Raw genomic sequence first — 22,774 nt, forward strand, 5'->3', positions numbered from 1 at the left:
CCACAGACACTGTCCAGGAGCCCGAGGACAATCCTACTGTCCAGCACACAATTCAGGAGCCTAGGGACAACTCTGTCAAGCTGGACACTGCTGACAGCTGCCCACCACACTGCCATAAGTGTCCCCACAAATGTACCACCCAGGGGCCCAGGGACAGGCCAAGCACTGCTATCGTAAAATTGGTGATACAATTGCCACCCAGGAGCCCACTACTGCCATCACTGGTTTGCAGTACACCACAAGGAGGCCCAAAGATCAGCGCCCTGCCACCACTAACACATACCTATGCCACTGCGGTGTGTGTCCTAAAAATCAGTTCTTAGTGCTATAGAGAAGAACCAGGTACCAGGTCAGAGGAACATCTACTGTGAACTGAAAGGTGATGGATTATCTCAGTTTGCAACGAGGAAAGCTGAAGCTCAGATCTAACCTTCTCTTTCATAGACAGCAAAAAAGTATAAATGATTCTATAAATTATAATGACTGAATAAAACATAATGCAGTGAATAGCAGACTCAGTCAGTGGAGCCTGTGATCCAGATTTTATGGAAATGGGAGTCAAGAGGGAGTCTCTAGGCCACAGACTAAAGTTTGAATGAAAAGTCAAAAAAAAGAACAGACTCTGCCCTTGTAAGCCTGACTTGCCGTCATGTCACGGAGTCAGCAAGGTATAAGCTGGCCACACGCTCCTTTAAAAAGCAAAAAATGAAGTTAAAGACTTTCCACTACATTGACTTCTTACTGTAAGACAACTGGAAATATGCAACATGATTAAGAAAAGAGCTCTTGTAAAATTTGATTTGGTGTTGGCATAAGGATAGACATAGATCAATGATTTGAATTATTAACCCAAAAATAAACCCTCACATTTACAATCAATTGATCTTCAAAAAGGGTTACAAACCAATTAAATGGGAAAAGTACACTCTTCAACAACTGATGCTGGGAAAACTGCATATCCACATGCCTTAGAATAAAGTTGGACTCCCTCCAAAGACCAAATCTAAAATTTATCTCCAAATATAACAGCTAAAGGTAAGAGCTAAAACTACAAAACCTTTAGAAGTAAATAGAAGCATAATTCGGTGTGACTACATTTCACAGTGACTTCTTAGCTATAACACCAAAAGAAAAAACAGATTAACTCAGCTTCATCAAAATTGAAAACTTCTGTGCTTGAAAACATACCATCATTAAGAAAGTGGAAAGGCAAACCACTGAGAGGGAGGATACAGGATATATAAAGATCTCTTACAATTCATAAATAAAAAAGAAAACCCAGTTTAAAAGTAGGCAAAGGATGTGAATAGACATTTCCCCAGAGAAGATACATGGCTGGCTAATAAGCACATCAAAAAATGCTCAGCATCATTCCTCATTAGGGAAATACTAATCAAAACCACAATGAGGTATTATTTCACATCACTGGGATGGAATCTTTTTTCAATCAAACAGATGGAAAATTAGAATTGGCAAGGACGTAGGGAAGTTAGAGCCCTCGTACAATGTTTACGGGAATGTAAAATGGCACAGCCACTTTGGAAAATATATTGGCAGCTCCACAAAAGGTTACAAATAGAGTTTTCATATGACCCAGCAATTTGACTCCTAAGTACATACCTAAGTGAAATGGAAAGATATGCGTACATAAAAACTGTATATGAAAGTTCACGGCAGCATTATTAATAATAGCCAAAAAGTGGAAATAATGCAAAGGTCCATCAACTGATGAAAAGATCAATAAAATGTTTGGAATATCCATGCAACGAAGCATTACTCAGTAATAAGACAGTAAGCACTGTTACGTTTTTGCAGGTGGCTGACTAGAAGCATTTCTAACACCACTTATCCTCATAGAAGAACCAAAATCGTGTGTAGACAATCACACTTTGAATATATTATGCAAGAGGAAACACAGGAGTTCAACAGAAAAGTGAAAGGAAATTAAACATTCTGGGAAGCACAGGGAACCTAAGCAGCCCATAGGCCCGGGGCCAGCTGAAAACTGGGAGTGAATCCAGGATGCAGGAGAAGGTGACCGAGTTTCTTCCTGTGGTCCACGTTCCCAGTGGGGAATCACATAATCCAGGCCATGGGAGAGCACCTTGAACCTCCCCAAGCCCAAGTGTAATTTAGGGAGCAGCCAGAAGAGTGTGAGAGGAAATAAAACCAATGGAATATTTAGGGCTATGTTGTTCTGCATAGGCTAGACCAGTGCTGAAGTGCAAGGTCAGGGAGAAAGCTTCACGAAGAAGAGGAAAATTGTGTGCCAAGTCTGAATAAATGAAGCCAGATGAACAGAAACTGAAAAGCCAAAAGGACAGCGTGAGTATGGTGGAGAGATGTTGCAATCAGCCCAATTAACTGTGAGGATAAACTCCAATGGCAGGCAAGTAACAACATGCGTCCACACAGTAACTTGGAAATTAATATTCATTCATTTTCACATTACTCATAATAGCCAAAGAGTGGAAGCAACCTAAAGGTCCACCAGCTAATGAATGGGTAAGTGGTATAGCCATACAGTAGAATATTAATCAACAATAAAGAGAAATGAAGTGTTGGCACATGCTACAGCACAGATGATCCCTGAAACATTATCCGAAGTGAAGGAAGCCCATACTAAAGTAATATATTGTATGACTATTTTAATGAAATGTTCAGAACAGGCAAATCTATGCAGACAAAAAGTACACAATGCTTTCCCAGGAAGGGGAAGGTGCAGAGACAAGGGGGAGCAGTTCATCTCTAAAACCTGGACTCAACTGTCGAAATAGCCCACATAATGGAATCTTAACTTCAAAATCCTCATTTCAGATAGGAACATTTCCATTTATCTCCTTCTTCATGGTCTTAAAATGTAGCAACATAAAGATATTAAAATGGTATTTTCAGCACTATAAGTCTCCATTATTAATATTAGTTTATATCTACTGAAAAATTGTAAATTAACCCATAAAAATCTCACAGGTGACACAATGTCTTTATTCAAAGTAAAGCATGTCTCAGCTCTAACTTTTATTAGCTGGAAACAAGGTGCATTTCCAGGATGGTATTGCAAATACATTTATCACCTAGATATTTTTATATTCAACTAGATTCAAGGTGGCCATAACCAAATATATTGCTTTAAATTTTCTTTCTAGAAGTTTGAAAAGTATGTATCTTTCTTGATACTTACTTCTGCTTCCCATTTTGAATGTTGATACAGTCTTTCTTTTACTTGATTGAATTCATTGATTAAGACATTTAATCTTTCTTCTACTGGAAGACTTTGGTTTCCACTCTGAGCTTGAAGATTTTTCACTTTATCATACAATTGGTCTTGCACATTAATGACTGCCTTGTCCTTATTGTTAGCTTTGTTTTCAGCACCTTCCAGTTGCTGACCAAGCAACATGTTTTCATTTTCCTCTTGTGGTACTCTAACCATGTTTGCCATCTTTTTCCTTTTTCCTGTAAGTCTTTCACACAGAACATTTTTAAGTTCTATTTCTCTAGCACTTGAAAGAACCACATCTTGCATTCTCAAGACGCTAGCAGAATCTGTATCTGTATTAGGGAGAAAACAAGATAGACATAAACGATATGAGTACTTTTTGCATATGAAGCACTGTATGCTTAACATTCACCCATTCATACACTGAACAAACATATATTGAGTGCCTACAAAGTGGAAGACATTATGCTCAGCTCTGCAGATAAAACAGACATCTGTTCTTATTTAAATGCTTCCAGTGTGGTGAAGAACAAAGACAAAGTAAGTGACAATTATAAACTCAGACAGATACTGTAAGAAAACTGAGTTCTATGATCACATAAGAAAAACTGATCTACACTGGGCCCAGGGAAGCTTTCTCTGAGCAAGAAGTGGCTACCCTGAGAAAGGAAGGATGGAAAAGAAGCGATCAAAATGAGAGAAGGAAAACATTCTATGGACTGTGGTGAAGCTCCGCTGCAATCTTGTTCCAGCCAACTTAGAGTAACAAGTGCTGGCTGTCCTTATTACCTGAAAGAACCAAAACCAAACAGGTAAGGTACATTAAACAAGGATTTTCAAGACAGTGGACCTTCAGGCAATGGAGACCAGGATCCTTGAAAGAAAGGAAACAAGTGAAGTAAGCCTTATGAATGCCCCAGCTCTCTGCCTTGACCCACAGTCCAGGCCATGAGTAAGGGAGGAAAAACCTCAGGTACAGCCTCCCACACTCCCTGAGTTGAGTTGATGAAACTGACAGTCTGGTAAAACCAAGGCAGACAGAGATCACGGGACAAAACACTGGAGAGGAGAGAGCAGCACAGGGAAAGAAACTGGGAGATCTGCAGAGATCCCCCGTGGGGTATTTAGCAGAGTAATGAACAGTGCATGTGTGCTAGGAAACTACCTAAGACCAAGGGGGGAAAAACAGTTAAAAGAAATAGAGGAAACCATGCCTGGTGTTCACACAGAGCCAGGAAGAGTGGCCATTCCCCTGAGCCAGGCTGCAAAAAAAATCATACTAGCAATAAATAAGCAAATTAAAAATTTAAAACTATTTACAACTTCATCAAACAATGAAATACAGATAAAACTGCTAAAATCAAGAAAACCTATACACTGAAAACTGTACAATATCACTGAAATAATTAAATTCAATTACATAATTGGAACGATACCCTCTGGTGCCAGAACAGTTGAATATCAATAACCAAAAATGAACTCAAAATGGAACCATAGATCCAAATATTAATATAAGCCCTAAAACTAGAAAACTTCCAGAAGAAAGCACAGGAGAAAGTCTTTGTGATCTTATGCTGGGCAAAGACATTTTAGACATGCTATGAAAATCAAAATCCATAATTGAACAAATAGATAAATTGGACTTCATTAAAACTATAAACTTTTTCTCTTTATAAGATACTACCAACAGAAAGAAAAGTTAAACCACAAACTGGGACAAAGTCCTTGCAGAAAAAAAAAAAAAAAACATTGTTAATAAAGTAAAAGTATCCAAAATGTATTTTAAAAAACCTCCTAAAAGATAGTTCACAAAGAAGTCATACAGATGGCAAGTAAGCATATGGGAAGATGCTCAAGGTTATTAGTTATTAGGATAATGTAAATTGAAACCATTATGATATGCACAATACACACCCACCAGAATGCCTAAAAATTAAAAATTCTAAAAAATGGCACAACATGGTGTTTGTGGCAATACAGCGCAACCAGAACTGTCAGATACTGCTGGTGGCAATAAAAAACTGTACAAATACTTTGGAAAACAATTGAGTAGTTTCTTAATAAAGGAATATAAAGGGGCATGAGGAGACTTTTGTGAGTGATGGATGTTAACTATCTTGACAGTGGTGATGGTTTAATGTCTCCATATGCGTCCAAAATTATCAAATTGTATATTTTATCTATGTCTTTATCATATATTAATTATACTTCATGAAAGCCATTGATTAGAGCGACAAGCATCTAAGATGGTGGCTGGAACACAGAGAGAAAGAAGGGTAGAAAATTATGCAGTATAATGCTGGAGAATTGAGATCTTTAACCTTATAGCAATGAAAGGTGATAGCTGCGTTTTAAGCAAGGGAGGACCATGATGACATCTGGAGTTTTCAAAATATATAATTATGGTTGAAGAGTAGACGACAGTTTGGGCAGCTAGGGTAGAAGGGAGAACAGTTTTAAGTGTATTCCAATATTCTAGGTGGGAGTTAATGGCAACCTGCCCTTGGCTATAGGTAGGAGGAGAAGCAGAGTCAACAAAAAGACTGGGCATGCCATTCACACAGAGAAAAGCACAGGGGAATTATCATAACTCTTCAGCTGAGAGTGCACAATATACATTAGGTCTAATTCTACATTAACATAAAGTATATTTCTGGGATGAACTCGTGACTATAGCACATCAGTGCTGTATGGTGCCGTGCTAAGCAATGGGTACATATATGTTACTTAGGATATGTAAGAAGGCCTTACATTTATACAATGGTTCTACCTTTACAATACATTCCAAGCTGTTCAACAAGCAAGATAAAATGCTGATAGTAAGAGGAAGGCAACTCACAATCCTCTGGGGCCGTTGCAGATGACCAAGTTAAGTCATCATGGTCACCCATAGACTGTATTTGTTCTTTCACCTACAAAATAAATAACACTGCTTCAATATGTCTCCAAATACTCATAGCATAAAAAAATGTACAGAAGTGCTAGTTATCCAACTTTTATATGAATAAAATCATAGGTTCTTCTAAAAGAAATGGATTTTTGTTCGAAGGATACCTTTATCAATGCCTACTGCTTCTTACCACTTTTTCAAAGCAAATGACTTTACAACAAAATGTTCACTATTTTCTTATTTTATGTTGTATAATACATATTCTAACAATATTTTTGATAATTTATTTTTAAATACCTTGTTCTTTTCATTAGGTGTTTTCTTTGCAGGCCTGGAAAAACACAAACAATTTCTTTCAGACAAATAATAAATATGTGAAATACAAAGAATAGCTAAAACTTTTGTATATATAAAATGTCTAATTTTTATATGATAAAATTCATATGTAAATTTATTTCTCCTCTTCAAAATGTTACAGGTAATTATATTTACAGGCAATATAAAATATAATAATTTTTACAAGGAAGTTTAAATGATAGAAAGTAATATGAAGAGATACAGAAAATATATTAATAATATCATAACAAAGAATTAAATTTAGATCAAGCTTTCTGACATTCAAAGCAAAAGGAAACACATCTTAGCTACATTATTTGATAGAAAGAAATCTATCAGGGTATTTTTATTGTGATTATTCTCCTTTTCACTAAAAACAAGCTTTTACTGGCACTGAAACCTGTTTGGGAAATCATACTTATGTCCTTATATGAGGGAAACATTTTTCTCATGATGGTATTAGCTAGCTCATTCAGAACTTATTATGCAGATACTATGCATTATTTTAAGCACTGTGCATGTGGTCAACTCATTTTTGTCCTCACCATAATCCTGTGAGGTAGGTGACACATTAGGTATTTTATAAAGGAATAAGCTAAGCACAGAAAGGCCACAGAACTTGCTCAAGCCCATAAAGCTTGTCCATAGCAGACCCAGCATTCAAACCCGGGTTTCTGACTCCAAAGCATGGGTTTCACCATGTGATGTGAAAGTAACATTTATTTCTAAGTGTTTTAAGTGAGATGATAGCAGAGGAAACCATATTATCATTCCATTTCTTTCCAAAATCATACATAATAATTTCTGAACCTTACAAATGTTTTCTTAAAAGGTTTTATAACCAACCAATTTTGGAAACCTATTTTAATAAACTAAACATTTATTTTTTCTACAGAAAGTCATCAGCAAGCATTCGTTTATCTATTCAACTGTTCATTCATGCATTCAACAAATACTTATTCAGCATATAATACATGTGAATGACATTGTTGGTACAATGAAACTTTATTTTATACTTTAGAACTTTATAATCCAGAAGTAATAATCTGTGGTAGATCATAATAGTTTGCTTTTTTATTGTACATGAAGAAAGCCCTCCCCACAATCTAAATAATTATAAAGTTGACACATACACCTGATACTTTAGAGCACCTTACCAAATCATAGGTATTCATTATGCTACTGGCAAAGGTACTGTAATATATACATGGTCAAAAAGGAATGTTTAAACTGTAATAAATATGCCTTAAGTGTCTGTGTGTTTTTACTACACTTTTTAAAAATCCTATCTATTACAGTTTAATTTTTAAGTCATCATTGGCATCTTTAATTCAATTAGACAATTTCATTTCTGAACCAGTTCTGAAGAAATAACATCCTACTATAAAATCATACATGAATAGAACTTCTAAGGACAATTAGTTTACTACAAATGCTTAAAACATAATGTATGAAGGTTTCTAGTGCTCAGACATGTAAACAAAATTAAATCTCAAATATATTTCCTTCTCTACTTGGTCATTCCCAACAGCATTCAAATATATTCTCTAAAAGCTTCTAATTTAAAATAAAGAAATAAAACTCCCTTGAATCCCACATTGTTCTTCAGTTATTACCCATTTCTCCATTGCCTTTCCCAGGAAAATGTCACTCAAGAGCTGTCCATGCTGTCCACTACAGTCAGGGTTCCATGGTAACCATTTATTGAAACTGCTCCTTTCTTGAGCTACTTCACTTAGGACAATGGTCTCTAGTTCCATCCACTCTATAATAAATTACAACTAGCTAAGGAGCACACACAGACACACAGGGAACTGAAAGTCATTGGAAATCAAGCAGGGGGAAATAGGGAAAGGGGCACAGACCGCCCTGAAGGGTATACTGAACACTGCTCAGAGGATACGGGCACACTCACAGCCCTGACTCAAGTTTTACAAAACCCACCCATGTAACAAAAACATTTGTACTCTCTTAATATTTTGAAATGAAAAATAATAATACTTATCTTAAAATACAAAAAAAAAAAAAAAAAGAAACTACTGCTCTACTCCTTGTCCAAGTTCACTTGTCCTCATCTTAATCAATCATTTCACAGCATGGATACAGTTGAGCATTCTCTAGTTTTGGCAGACAACACTATTATATTTCCAGTAAAAGTAATCACTGCTGACATTCTTTCACAAGGACATAAAGGACTTAGAGATTTTATGTTCCTTCATTCTATTTCACTTCAGCCGCTGTCATCATTCACACCTCCAGGTACTAAACTGGCCTTCTCATACACTGCTCATCACAGATTCGTTTGAGGTCTGTTTTTCATTTTCATTTTTCTTTACTTCCCTTATATGCAATGCAGGACCAGTACTTTAAAAAAAACACATAAAAGAGATAATGTTTTCTAATAATTCTATTGACAATATATAAAAGGGAATTTTTTATAAACTTCTACATCTTCTCCATTTCAATTCACTTATTAATTTAAAAAAATATTATGAAGCACCAACAATATGCAAAGAAATACATATTCCTTGCTTCAAAAAAAAGGTCAAATGCAATTATGATACAATGTGATACACAAGACTGAATCTTTTTGAAAAGTTCTACATGAGCCCAAGGAAGGTTTCACAGAACAGACAAAATACATAAAAGAAGCTCACCAGGCAAAAAGTAGGAGAAAGCCAACCAACTTAAAGAAAGAATGTGAGTACCAAGATGAGGCACAGGGTTGCTAGGTGTTTCTTAGGAACTTGAAAGGAAAAGTGTAAAATACACAGAAGCAAATGCTGAGAGGTGAATGCCACACTGACCTTGAATGCTACACTGAAAGCCGGGAGCTCACTGCCTACAAGAAATGATTCTTAGGCATAGGAGCAATAATTAGATTTGTGCTATATTTTTGGTTTTCTGTTTAAATATGACAATGTTTCACTTCAAAAGTTATAAAATAGCATGAAGCACACATAACATGAATGTAAGAAATCGGCAAATATCTTGGGGGAAATCCTTACTTTTAGAATACCTATATATCATTCTATATAGGATTTATAAATGGTAATATTGTGATGAATTATAATTTTGTTTGAAAATAAAATAATTTTTTGACTTTTGTATACTTTTAGCCTAGCTAATTCTAATGTAAATAGTAAGGTTTACCAACAGAAAAGTGTATTTACTTTTTTCTGGAATAAACACATGTGTAAGAAAATCACTATCATATACGTATATGAATTTACAAAGAAACCAAAATTTCCCACAAGAGATTATATTAGGAGTTGAGCATGAGCCTTTAAATATATCAAAAACAAAAACAAAAGTAACAGTTATAAAATGAATCATGTAGATAACTGTTCTGTTTAAGACTAAGCAGGCCAGAAAGAAAAGGGGGTTGGGGAGATATCTTCCTGAGAGCAATTATCAAACAACTGCTCTTGACTCAAACTGCAAAAAAAGTCTACGATTCTAGAATAACAAATAGTTTTCATTTTGAACATAGTTGATAGAAGGCTGATTTCAACACAAAATGTCTGGTCCTCACACTTAGAAAATGACTGATCTGTAGCCATGGTAACAAATAGCCACCCCCAAGTAGTTTTAAATCTAGTCAATCCATCAGTGACCACTGGCCTCATTCACCAATCAATATCAGCCACTTGCTTCTGAGAGACAGCCAGTCAGACACAAACTCATTCCAATAAACATGCCTGGGAGTGCCCAGCACTCAACCACTGTGTCACTCAAATAACCGTGCTAGTACAGATGATGTCAACCCATGTATTCCTCTGAAAGGCCGCCAGTCCTTCAATGCCACTCTTCCCAAAACCCTGTGTAAGATCAGCAACTGCTCTGTCAGAAGAAACTGCCTCACCAGCATAGCTCTCTTACTACAGAAAGCAATAAATTCCAACTTCATCTTCTTATTTCAGATATTGAAGGCTCACCATTCTTTGGAAAGAATTGTTAAGTCCATTAAATTTACCTCGCTTATATTTTACTTTTCTTAATAAACACAAATGAAGTTTGCAATTCCTTTGATCTGTCTTACCATATGTAAAACAATCACCATTACAGTAAAAGAGTAAATACTGAGTAAACACATTATTGGGCTTTTCTCCCTAAATGGAAACAAATAAATATACAGAATATAGCTTATTAAAGTGTACATAAGAATTCAAAAATGCATAATCGCTAGGTAAAGTTGTCACAATGAACCCATGTCACACTTTTAAGTGAGATTTAGTCTAATGATTAAAACAATACCCACAGGGTAAACTCCATACACTCAGTTAATACAAGTGTATAGAGTAGGTCCTTACGACATTACATGCTAAGCTGTTTTCTAGGCACAGGGGTATGGCAGCGAACACGCAAAAGTCCTATCATGAGAGTGAAGGAAACACACAGTGACAGTAAACAGAACAGATGGCCAAACTACATCATATGTTAGAGGAGAAAAGGTAAAGCAGGATAATGAAATTTTTATGTGTCAGAGAAGAGGCATGGTGGAAATATTAGCATGTCTAGAAAAAGCCTTGCTGAGAAAACAGTTGTTAAGGAAAGAACTGAAGAAATAGACAAAAAGAGGCCAGAAAGATTTCTGAGGGAAACCATTTAAAATAGACAGAACTGCCAAGTACAGAGGTGTGCCTGTAGAGAGGCATGGTGGAAATATTAGCATGTCTAGAAAAAGCCTTGCTGAGAAAACAGTTGTTAAGGAAAGAACTGAAGAAATAGACAAAAAGAGGCCAGAAAGATTTCTGAGGGAAACCATTTAAAATAGACAGAACTGCCAAGTACAGAGGTGTGCCTGTAGAGTTTAAGGAATAGTGAGAAGTTCAATGAGGCAGTAGCAGAGCTAAAGGGATAAAAAAAAAATGGAAAATTAAGGCAGAGGGACTAAAGATCAGATCATGTGCTACCTTTTAGGTATTAAGAAGAATGGTGACATATACTCTAACTGAAATGGGAGGCAATTGGGATCTTCTGAGCAGAGGAATGACATCCTCTGACTTGTTTTAATATGAGCACTGGGTTAAGCATTGATGGAAAGAGGACTAGAAAAAAAGACCATTTAGCAGTGCATTACACTCATCTAGACAGCAGATGGTGGTGGCTTAGACAAGGAATCTGTGAATGGTTTCTGCATTTATTTTGAAGGAAGACCTGACAAGATTTGCTGACAGATTTGGTATGAGATGTCAGAGACAGAGAGTGAGAAAAAAAGAGAGAATGAGAGAGAGAGAGATGTCAAGGATTACACAAAAGTTTTTGCCAGACTAACTGAAAGGGTTCCCATTAACTCCAGTAGGAAAGACTCCATGATGAGGGTGAGGTATAAGAAAGAACATCAATAGCTCAATTTTGGACCTCGTAAGCTGTGATACCTAATAGCTAACCAAAGATGGGGGTCAAGTAGGCAGTTTTGTCTATAGGTCTGGAATTAAGAAAATCATTAGCACACACAAGGTAGTAAAATTCATGAGAAAGAAGCCTGAGGACTGAGCCCTGGGACACTTCAATGTGTGGAAGGTGGGGTGTGAGGATGAACACACAAAACAGACTAAGATGGATGAACCAGGTGAGTGAGTGATATCCTGAAAGTCAAGGGTAAAAGGGATTATGGAAGAAAGAGTTTTTCACTGGGGAAAAGATTGCTGACAGATTCAGTAAAATGAGGTCTCAGAAATTATATCTAGATTTATTAAAGTGAAAATCAGTGGGAACTTTGAGAAAACCAATTTTGCACTAGAGTTGGGAGTGAAAATTGCTGGAATGAGTTCAAGAGTGAATGGCAAAGAAATTCAAGTCCATGTGCAGACACTAGGCAGTTTTTTCAAGGCCATCATACCTAAGTGGCATGATCATGGACGCTCTAATGTTCTTCTTGTTTAGCTATATATTTCAATCACTATACAATAATTATATAGTATATTTTCACACTTTAAAGGTTTCCAAATTATATACATATGGCATTTTAAAAAACGCCAGACCAAGGTATTAAAGAATAAATTCACAAAAATTATAGAATTACAAGATCCTATGAACATTTCTAGATCATATAAGCTGATTTTTGCTTATACTTTTGCCCATACTTATAAAAAAGACCACAGAAACACCAAAACATTCAAAAGTAGTATTTTTGCCTTTAGAAACATCATCCAATTGCAGGATATTTTATACTCATCAAATATACAAAGCAATCACTCATACTAAAATATTGATTCAAGGACAGGAATAAAAGGGGTAAATGCAGAAAATAAGCTCATTTTTAAACTGAAGGTTTGTAACATATAAAGTCACTGTAGAAAATACGGTATGATGCATACTGACGTATATTTAAAAGGAAGGTTAATACCATGAATTCAGGCTATCTTTACAAAGAAGATTCACCACATTAGCAGCACCTTGGTGTTGGCACGGGGGTCAGCAAATTAGTGTCTTGGGGCCAAGTCAAGCCCGCTGCCTGTTTTCATAAGTAAAGTTTAATTGGGACACCACCGTGTCTATTTATTTACTGTCTATCACGGTTTGTGGACTACAATGAACAGAGGCCCTGTGGTTCACAAAGCCTAAATCATTTACTATCTGGCTTTCTACAGAATGAGGTGGCCAATACCTGGTTAGGAGATTAAAGATCCTTTGATGTATTTTAGTAAGTTTTACCCAAAATATGAAAATGTTTATATGGGATATGGATATGCAATCCCTTGGCAATATCTGGATTAATGTGAGGATCCATCAGGTGAGCACTCATGCATTGAGAACAAAACCCCAACAAATCAATAATTAGCAATTCTGTTGGGAACAAGGTAGAGCTGCAGTGTAGCATGCAGCATCCTTTTGAACCTCAGCAGATATTACAAGAATTCTAACATAATTTGCTTAAGATGTGTCATCAAACTATATGCTTTAAATATCCATCAATTGTGAAGTAATCAGTACACTACAGATCTAACTTTGTTGTTTAAATGGTTGCATATGACATTATTATATGGACATGACAATGTAACTATTTCCTTCTTGATTGGTATTTAGACTACCTCGAAGTTTTTGAGATGATGATGTTACAGTAACTATCTTTAACATGCATATACATGTATGCACGTAACACACTTGTATAAATATGCTGAACACACATATATTATAGATCTTTGACATACATAGGCTATCTATTTTATGAATATATTGGCTTCTTGTACGTTATATATAATATAGAATAAATGTCCTTAACTCGTATGTGTTTACGTGTGTTTCTACAAGTCATGTTTTCCTGCAGCATCTAGTCCCAGATCCTAAGTTCCTGGTAGGCCAAAGGAGTGACATATTTGAAGTGTTGATACATGCTACTAAATTACACTTCAAAAAGGATTTGTCAATTTTATTTACCAACAGTGTATCAAAATGCATTTTCCTCACATTTGCCAACACTGCTAATCTTTTAATAAAATCCCAGTATGATTGGAAAATATGTTACATCATAAATGTGCATTTTTCTGATCACCGAGCAAGGCTGAATATACCTATGAAAAGCATAAAATTTGTTAATCATGAATATTAGTCCAATTAGAATTAATTGTATAGTACAGTAAAATTATCTACTGTTAAATATTGCTACTGGCTTACCTATCACACACTTCATTCTCCATCCTAGGAAATTGCCGACTGTCAGTTTTTCTACTCTTTCTTTCTTGAAGTAATGCATCATCGTCACTGTCATCACCAGCACCATCACATAGGTTTTCTGATGCTGCCATTTTATTGCTTTTGTGCTTCTCCTTTTCTTCAACCTTTAATGAAAGTTTGATAGTACGAATAATTGTTATTACCTTATCAATAAGAATAACTTTTTCTCTTTTCATTGATTTTATCCCTTGACTCACCTTAACTGTCATATTTTTAATCATTAAATATTTTGTACTTCTTGAATATTATTGTACATAATTATCATATAATTATAATTATTATGGTATTATTGAAATTTTTATAAAGTGTACTTCATTTCTGTTTGAGTGAATGAAACAGAATTTTCCCAAATTTCTAAAAGGGCCCTTCTTGATTTTTTGCTGTTATTCACATCCATTCTTCTCTGGATAATAGGAATTTCGGCCCCCATTTGACTGGCAGAGACAGAAAGAAAAAGACAAAGACATAAATCACGTCTTCTTCTGTCTTATCACCTGGATTTTACGTTAAATGGCCAGATTTAGAGGATGCAATATTGTAAGGCTTCAGGAACAGAGAAAAAGCTTTCCCTTTTCTGCACCAAGTTAATCTTTTGTCACTGCCATTTATCATTCTTTTTTCATTTGGATAGAGAAATATCAAAAGATGAAGATACACACAAATGTATATGAACCAAGTTTGTCACCACACAAGGAGCAGAGTGCAACTGCTCAGTTGCTGGTGTGGAGTCCTGAAAAATGAGATGCTTCCCAAATTTCACATTCAATAGCCATACAATTTTACAGCTGGAGGATGTACAGTATAAAGTAATTATCTACTTTAGCTCCTTCACCTACTGATAACTGGAGTAAAACCGAGAAAGATTAAATGATTCATTCAAAGCTCCTAAAGTGGCATTACCTAGCAATTTGTGACAAAAAAAAAAAAGAGAGATAGTGGAATTGCATCATGCTGAATCAGGTAAATTACGAGATTAAACTACTCAAAAACTAGTCAGATAAATTAACTGTGTGACTTTGGCAAAATAACTAAATGCCTTAATTGGGGGGCAGGCCTCATCTACATTGACATTTAAAAAAGAGTATCTCTAGATTTTTGTATAGCTTTAAAACTCAACGTACAGAACTCACCTTTCCATTTTGGAGTCAAACACTGTATTTTTGGCTGGGGATTTTTCTACTCATATGATCAAATCATACTTGTCAAATCTTATACCGTATTTGCAACATAATGTAAATTCTGATTTCACAAACATTTGAGAGTGGCAATTTTAAAAGCTATGTGGAACTATATATGTTTCTGGTCAATAATATTTAAAGTGGTCATGATGGAATTTCAAATTCCAACAGTTTGAATCAAATAGATGAACCTTGCACACATAAAAGCACATTAAACAGATTCACTTGGCTGGGCATATTTGTTGCAACTCTCAAGGTTAGACACATATTTATCTCTTCTCAGTCACTGCTTCCTTCCCACTGTATTTTCATTTTATTGTTCAAATAAATGCAATTCATGTTTAAGTCACTAGGGGGTGAAAAAATCCTAGACCTTACTACATACTTTTATTAACTTATTTTACATTTATTCTTGTTCAGATGATATGGCATGTGAATGAATTAGCTTCCCAGTCCTTAGGCCACTTGGAAGACTGGTGATGGAGAAACAGGTTGATTAAGGAATAATGATTACGAAAAAAATATTCTGAACTCCTATCATTTAGATAACAGATAAAATCTATTTCTATATACAATTATATCTTTAGATAACTCCATCTTACCCATGAACTTTTATAAGTAGAAAATCAGAATGGATCAGGCAATTGATGAAGAGAAAGTAGAAAGGGTAGCACTTAAGTACTTTTTCTAAAGATTGCTAACTGGAGAGTGTCACACTTTTAATTATTAGGATCCAAAATCAACACACCAATTAGAAAGACAAGGAATTTCTTAAATGTTAATTCAAATGATATACCATAAGATGATAATGTCACGAATCTAGATGGACAATCTGCTTAAGACTAGTTCTAATATAGTCTTGTTAGAAGAGAAGTTTCAGAGACAGGGCTGAGATCACATGTGGGGACTTGCAAAGTGGGAGCAGATGTTAAAGTAAATAACCCTTAGACAGGAGCTGACTAGAGGGGCTGTTAACCATAGGCAAGAACCAGCTTCAGCTGGCTTGTCATTATGATTTCTCTCATTTTACATGAACTTAGGCCAATTATTACTGGAGTTTTACAATTGCTCCACCCTTGAAATCACCATGATGGCTCAAAGACAGCCATATACAGTATTAAAATGAGAGCAAACCCAATTTTAGGAATTACTACCCAAATTCATAGCAAAAGTCAGCCCCTTACTCATAAATACTCCTCCCCTCGATTAATAAGACTTCAAAACACCAAAAACCTCTTCCTCCTGATGCAGATGCTCTTTTCAAAGCCTGCCCACTCTCTTACTCTTGAGAGAGTGCACTGTGGCTTTCAATCATTCAATATAAAGCTTCCTGCTTGACTTTCATGGTCCATCCTAAAATTCTTTTCCTGATTAACACCAAAAACTTGGAAAAAACCTCCATTCAGAGGCCACTAACAGTCTAAAGTCTCCTAATGACAGTGAATTTAAAAATATAATAACATTTCATGATTTCCCACATTAAAACAAGTTAGAAAGTTGTTTGTACCCTAACACCAAAGGACCCCTTCTTAAAGATATGAGTCCCTTAACAGACAGTACAGATGACTTTATGACCCTATTCTCACCCTGGACATAGACGATGAAGTCACTTACAGACCACAAGGCAGAAGAAAGCTTTAACCGTGCCATTAATGACTGATAACATAAAACTGAAAATTCTGAACCACTGGCAATGGTTATTCCTTTGACATGAATACAACTCAGTGGTCATCACTCTTAAATTACTCATAATTTCTATTGCTTATAATTCGATATTTGATGTCACACTCTTTATCATGTAAGGAAGTTGTAAAAATGGAAGAGTAAACAAAATTTGGAAAAACATATGCCTCAACTCCAAGGTAAACATCAGCAATAAATTACTAGAGATTGTAAGAATATTTTCAGTTGCATAACTACTATAAATGGGGGTAGGTAAACTCATAACTAATGAGCGCACAGCACACTGTATGGGGGATGGGCACACTTGTAGCTCTGGCTTGGGCAATGCAAAGGCATTACACATAACCAAAATGTTTGTAGACCTACAATATTCTGAAATTTTTTTGAAAAATGAAAATAAATAAAGAAATAAATTGGAAAAATAAAAATATAAATAAATAAAATTATAAAATAGTAAATGATTATTTACTCTAACAGGTTAGTGCAAAATGATGTTATTAAAATGAAGAAAATTATGTTAAACCAGAAATTTAAATTTAAATCTTTACATACCGGTGGCTGGTTATTTTCACTTCCTTCAGGACTCTCTTGCTCATTCTCTGATGTCACTTCTAGGTCTTCTTCTGCTAAAAAATCCATACATTGAATTAAATTGGATTAGTTAGAAGAGTGAGGTAAAAGACAGTCATTATAGAAATAGATAGAAAATAAAATTTTCATTGTATAAATTTAGAGTTTAAATGAAGCTAAATCTATGATGAAATACTTACTTCTTTAAGAAATACTTCTAATTAAAAAAAGAAAAAAAACCCAAACTTCAAGAAACCACTTGGGGAGACACCTGGTCCAAGGCATACAACATCTCAAAGATTCACTCACAAATTCTATTAACTATTAGCTATGTCTGTTAACTGAACAGAAAAGTGGCCATAGATCTGTGTGAACATGCTGATTGATGAGGGGAAAAGGGATCATTAATCAGCGGAGAAAGTCATGACCCTGAGGGGGTAACCATCAAAGCTGATGGGAGAATGCTACAGCATATCTGTAACACAACCCAGCAGAATCATTTGTACCATTATACTATAATTAGTTATCATGTTCTTCAATTTGTCCCACGATTTAGAAGTACTCAGCTGCAATGCAGTTGAGAGCATAATTCATCTTTCATCAGAAAAACTATTCTGATCTGATCAGCTTGGATTCATTTGCAGAATGCTAGTTAATGAAAATATTCACCTTTTTCATTAGTTATATGGCCATTGGTATGCCTACGTTTCTTGTATCCACTGGGTTAGTCATCTTAAACTTTCTTGATACACACACATACAAAAAGCCTTAACACCACATCTAAGAAACAATGTATAATAAATTTTCTATATTGAAATAACAAATTTAGTATTCAAGGAATGAACTCTGTAATTTTTTTTCTTTTTAAAATTAGTTTGGTTACCAAGTAGTCTTTAAAAGACTTTTATGAAACAATTACCTTACCAAAAATTTAGCTATCTTAAAAAAGCAGCTGATGCTTCTATATTCAAATTAATCTCATTTGATTAACTAATATTAATGCAACATGTATATTTGCTGTCTGACAGCTATGGGGAGGAAAAATAAACTAGTATTGTTCACCCGAATTCTAGCACTCCCTCCTGCTTCTACTAACCTTTAAAGCAGCAAGAATCTAAGCTTGTGTTTGAGTGTAAATATAATGAAGTCATCTGAAGTCCTCCCAAGTTTCCTCATCAACTCCAAAATCACCTTCCTAACTTCTTTCATTCCTCCTTCCTTCACCCCTCACAATCTTTCTTCCTTTACAGCAGTCATGTAGAGATCTGTGCCCCTTATTCTCCTCCTTCAACATCTTTGATTTATTATTCCCACCACATCTTTTCTCTTCCTTTAGCAGTAGTACCTCACATCTCTAATTTCTCCTTCCTCATCACTTGGCTCCTTCCCCTCTGGCTACAAACATGCTCAGAAATGATAACAAAATAATGTTTTCCCCTGATCCTGTAATGTCTTAAACTGTTATCCAATGGCTCTTCTTCCAGATTTCTCTAAAAAGAAGTCTATACCCAAGGCCCACCAGCAGGAGCATCAGCTGAGAAGTTACTAGAAATGCAGAATCCCAGAGCTGCTGACTCAGAATGTGCATTTTTAACACAGCTGATTGATGAAAGTTTGAGATGCTCTGGTCTACACTGAGTGTACTTCCACATTCCTCTACCTGAACTGACCCTTTTGGAATCTAGCCTCATGTTCCTCCCTATCATGTCCCTACAAATGAAATTGTATTACAAGTCATAATGTTTCTAATGGGCTGCTTATCAGCCTCTATCTTCCCTCATCTCTCCATAACTGACCCTATTCTCTTCTTCTTTCTAAAGTTTTTATCTTGAGCAGTACTAATTCTACCCTATGAAGTAAGAACATTTCAAACCACATTAAATTATGCATGTGTACAGCTGACCACATATGCTTCTATTCCTCTATGGTATAGAAAAGATAGTGCTGCAGGTTTAGGTGCCTCAATCCTTAGTGCCTTCCCAACATGAGGGAGGTAAGAAGAGTGAGAAATGTTTGCTATACTTCTCTGACACACTCTGGTATTGGAAGCTCACTTTATATGCTTCCCACATTTCAAACACTCTGCTCTTCCTTTTTCTGAAGAATTATTTTATTTGACCACCCTCCATTACATATGCCTGCTTCTTGAGGCTTGATGATATTCTTTGGATTTTAGAATGTATCAGTGTACATGTTTTTAAATAAACAGTCTGTTAAATGATTTTCTTTTAATAAAATATGGTTCTTACCTTCTACTTGTCCATTTATGGTGTATTCTTGTTTGTGAACTGCAGCCCACCGTAAATCACCACCATACTTCTGTGGGAGATTCGTGGAGACACTCTGTTAAAATTAATATCAATAATAAGTTTCAATTAAAAAATGAAAATAATGAATTCCATCAAAATTTTCCAATCATATTCTTAAAACTACCTGAATTTCCTATTGTAAAGGCAATTAGACTGAAAAATAAGAGAAGTATGTATTGAAAAACCAAAACATTTGTACAGGGAACTTCACATATGTTATCCAGCTCAAGGTTACCTTTTATCTATTTCTGGCTATTGACTCTGAAAACCAAGAATGGAGGAAAAAGGCAATATGGTCACAGACAAAATATTAATGGGTATGCACATTTCAACAAGGAAGTAACTTCAAAATACCTGATTGTACTTTACAATCCCCACCAAAAATAAGAAGAGTATTTAATATATATACATACATACAATACACCTACTATAATAATTACATAATTAAATATTTAGAATAATTTTAACTTTACAAATGTTTAGTGTTAAAATAAGATACCTAGCATGATAACAAACATCAGAGTATGTCAAGTTCAGGAAGAACAGCACATTTAACAAGCTGCATCATTTTGGAAACAAGGGCTTGCAAATATCTAAATATTTTTTAATAAAATTTTTACTGATAGTATAAACGGATGAATAAAATGATGGAGTAGTAAGAAAACATATTTTTATGTCATATTTCAATAAAACCAAGGAAATGTTACACATGTACAAGGTAAAGCAAACAAATATTAGAGATACACAAAGTAATGTACATGTAACTCTTTCCCAATTAAAAAGAAAACTGCAAAAAAGAATAGCAAACCTTAATGAAGAGAGAATAATAAGAATATTTATTCACAAAGCATCTAAACGGTGCTGGACACTTATTTGTACATTTTTTCTATACTTAATAATAATTGAGTAGGATGGTGGTTGTCCCATTTCCTGCTTCCTGGTCATTCCAGGATGTTAAGGGTAAAATGAAGAGATGTGATCCACTCATCTCTCCGTCCAGAATGTCCTCCTCCTAGACTTTCACGTGGCTTGCTCATTCCTAGTCATGTGAAAGTCGGTGATGTAAATGTCACTCTCAGAAAGATCTTCTCTGACTACAGAATTCTATTCACATTTCCATCCCCATCCTAACTACAAACTACCTCAATATTTTCTAACCAGTCTCGGTTTTCTTTATATGCAGAACTTATAATGACCTATAGGTCTTTGTTGTTTATTTATTTTTCTCTTCCTACCCCTATAGAATATTCCCTCATCTTGTATATTCAGTGTCTTACTTCCCAGCATGTAGTTGGTACTCAATAACAGACATTTAATCAACGTCAAAACATTTAAAATCCCATCAGGAAGGTCTCAAGCATCAAATCACTATATTCCTACAGGACATCTCTGGTAATAGTCTGCTGGGAAACTTAACATAACCAAAATTAGGAATCCATATGCTTGCTATAACTTCCATTCTTTTCTTAGGACTACTGCCTTCTGGTTTGCAAAAAGTACTTTCAGCGTTTATTAAGTCAGTGAATATCAGTGTAATCATTTGGTCCTTCATTGGTATAAACACTCTCTCCAGTTTACAAAATGTTTTTATGTTTCTTACCACATTTGTTCATTGCGTGTACTTAAGGAATAGATGTTAGTACCATATTTATGAAGAAGGTCACTGATATCTGAATAGGATACATCATTCATTTTTTTCAAGATTGCATGGCTACTAAGCGACAGCACCAGGACACTAACATGTCTTCTGGCTTCCACTCAGTGCTGGTACCACTGTGCAGCAGCTGTTCTATCATCAGACCCTTCCCATATCTTTCCACAGTTGTCACTTCAATGTACACTGTCATTATATTATGCTGACACTAGTACAAACATGGATGCCACAAAAATATCCAATGTGTTCTATTTTTAAAAATGAATTCTACTTATTAAAACTCCACTAAACTGAACTGTTGTTACTATAGTCCTGCATATTTACTGTTCCCACACTTTTCCTTCTCTGGAAATGTTGTTTGCAGATCTATACTTAACAAACCAATTATACGAACACCTTCAAGTTGCAGATATTATCTTTTTAAGTTCCACGTTGGAAAAGACAATCGTTCAAACAGTTTCTCTCTGATTATCATTAGGACTTTTACACACCCACATATAACATAGAATGATTCATTTGATCATAAGTTGACCTGGAATAATTCTTTTGTTGTAGAAAAACCTAACTTGGGAACCCAAACTGATTCCTTTTCTAAGCTTTATTTTGTTGCACTATACTATAGTAGCTTCTTAAATGAATCCCACAGGTGAGAAGAATTGTACTATGCAATAATAACCAATTTGTTAATTGTGAGCTGAAAATACAAGAAAATAACTCTTTACGGGCATAAACAGAGCTGAGAACATAAAGTCTAAACATTTCCTTTTAGGTTCTAACATCATTTGATACTTATATTTTAAAATAACAACAACAATAGACAGTACCTCCAAATCCTGAGGTGATTCTGCATCTTCATTTTTTCCAGACTCTAATGCAGACATCTTGTCTATAAAATGGTATTCACAGATACATTCATGAGAACATTTTTATCATACATTTTAAATACATATACAAGTCTATCACCATTCATTTTTATTTCAATAAAATAAAACTAATAGCAAAAATAATTTCAAGGTTGAACCAGTTTTAGGAAGAAAAAAGTAGACAGTATGAAGAAAGACAGCAAAAGAAATATATTTAAAAGAAATGGATAATATATTTGGGTCTGCATACTTTAAATGTCTTTTTTTGTGATGGAATTTAAGGATTAAAGAGTATCATAGATATTCGCTAACTTACCACTTCTGTTATTTTTGTGCACATAAATAAAATTGACATTACTTTTTGCTCTCATGGAGCATGTTCAATAATACC

General features: G+C 35.0%; 1 protein-coding gene across 1 annotated transcript in view; it reads right to left on the reverse strand.

Moving 5' to 3' along the window:
• The window catches only part of LOC123626719 (putative coiled-coil domain-containing protein 144C), a 34,370-nt gene extending 11,969 nt beyond the window's left edge, over positions 1–22,401 (reverse strand). The window contains exons 1-7 of the mRNA XM_045535952.1: positions 22,345–22,401; positions 19,807–19,876; positions 17,540–17,613; positions 14,067–14,230; positions 6,408–6,441; positions 6,060–6,132; positions 3,182–3,552 (exon numbers count right to left, since the gene is read on the reverse strand). Coding sequence (XP_045391908.1) covers positions 3,182–3,552; positions 6,060–6,132; positions 6,408–6,441; positions 14,067–14,230; positions 17,540–17,613; positions 19,807–19,876; positions 22,345–22,401 — 843 coding nt within the window. The remainder of the gene's footprint in view (positions 1–3,181; positions 3,553–6,059; positions 6,133–6,407; positions 6,442–14,066; positions 14,231–17,539; positions 17,614–19,806; positions 19,877–22,344) is intronic.
• Positions 22,402–22,774: the final 373 nt, after the last annotated feature.

The sequence above is a fragment of the Lemur catta genome, chromosome 22 (assembly GCF_020740605.2).
Source record: "Lemur catta isolate mLemCat1 chromosome 22, mLemCat1.pri, whole genome shotgun sequence".
Classification (NCBI taxonomy): domain Eukaryota; kingdom Metazoa; phylum Chordata; class Mammalia; order Primates; family Lemuridae; genus Lemur; species Lemur catta.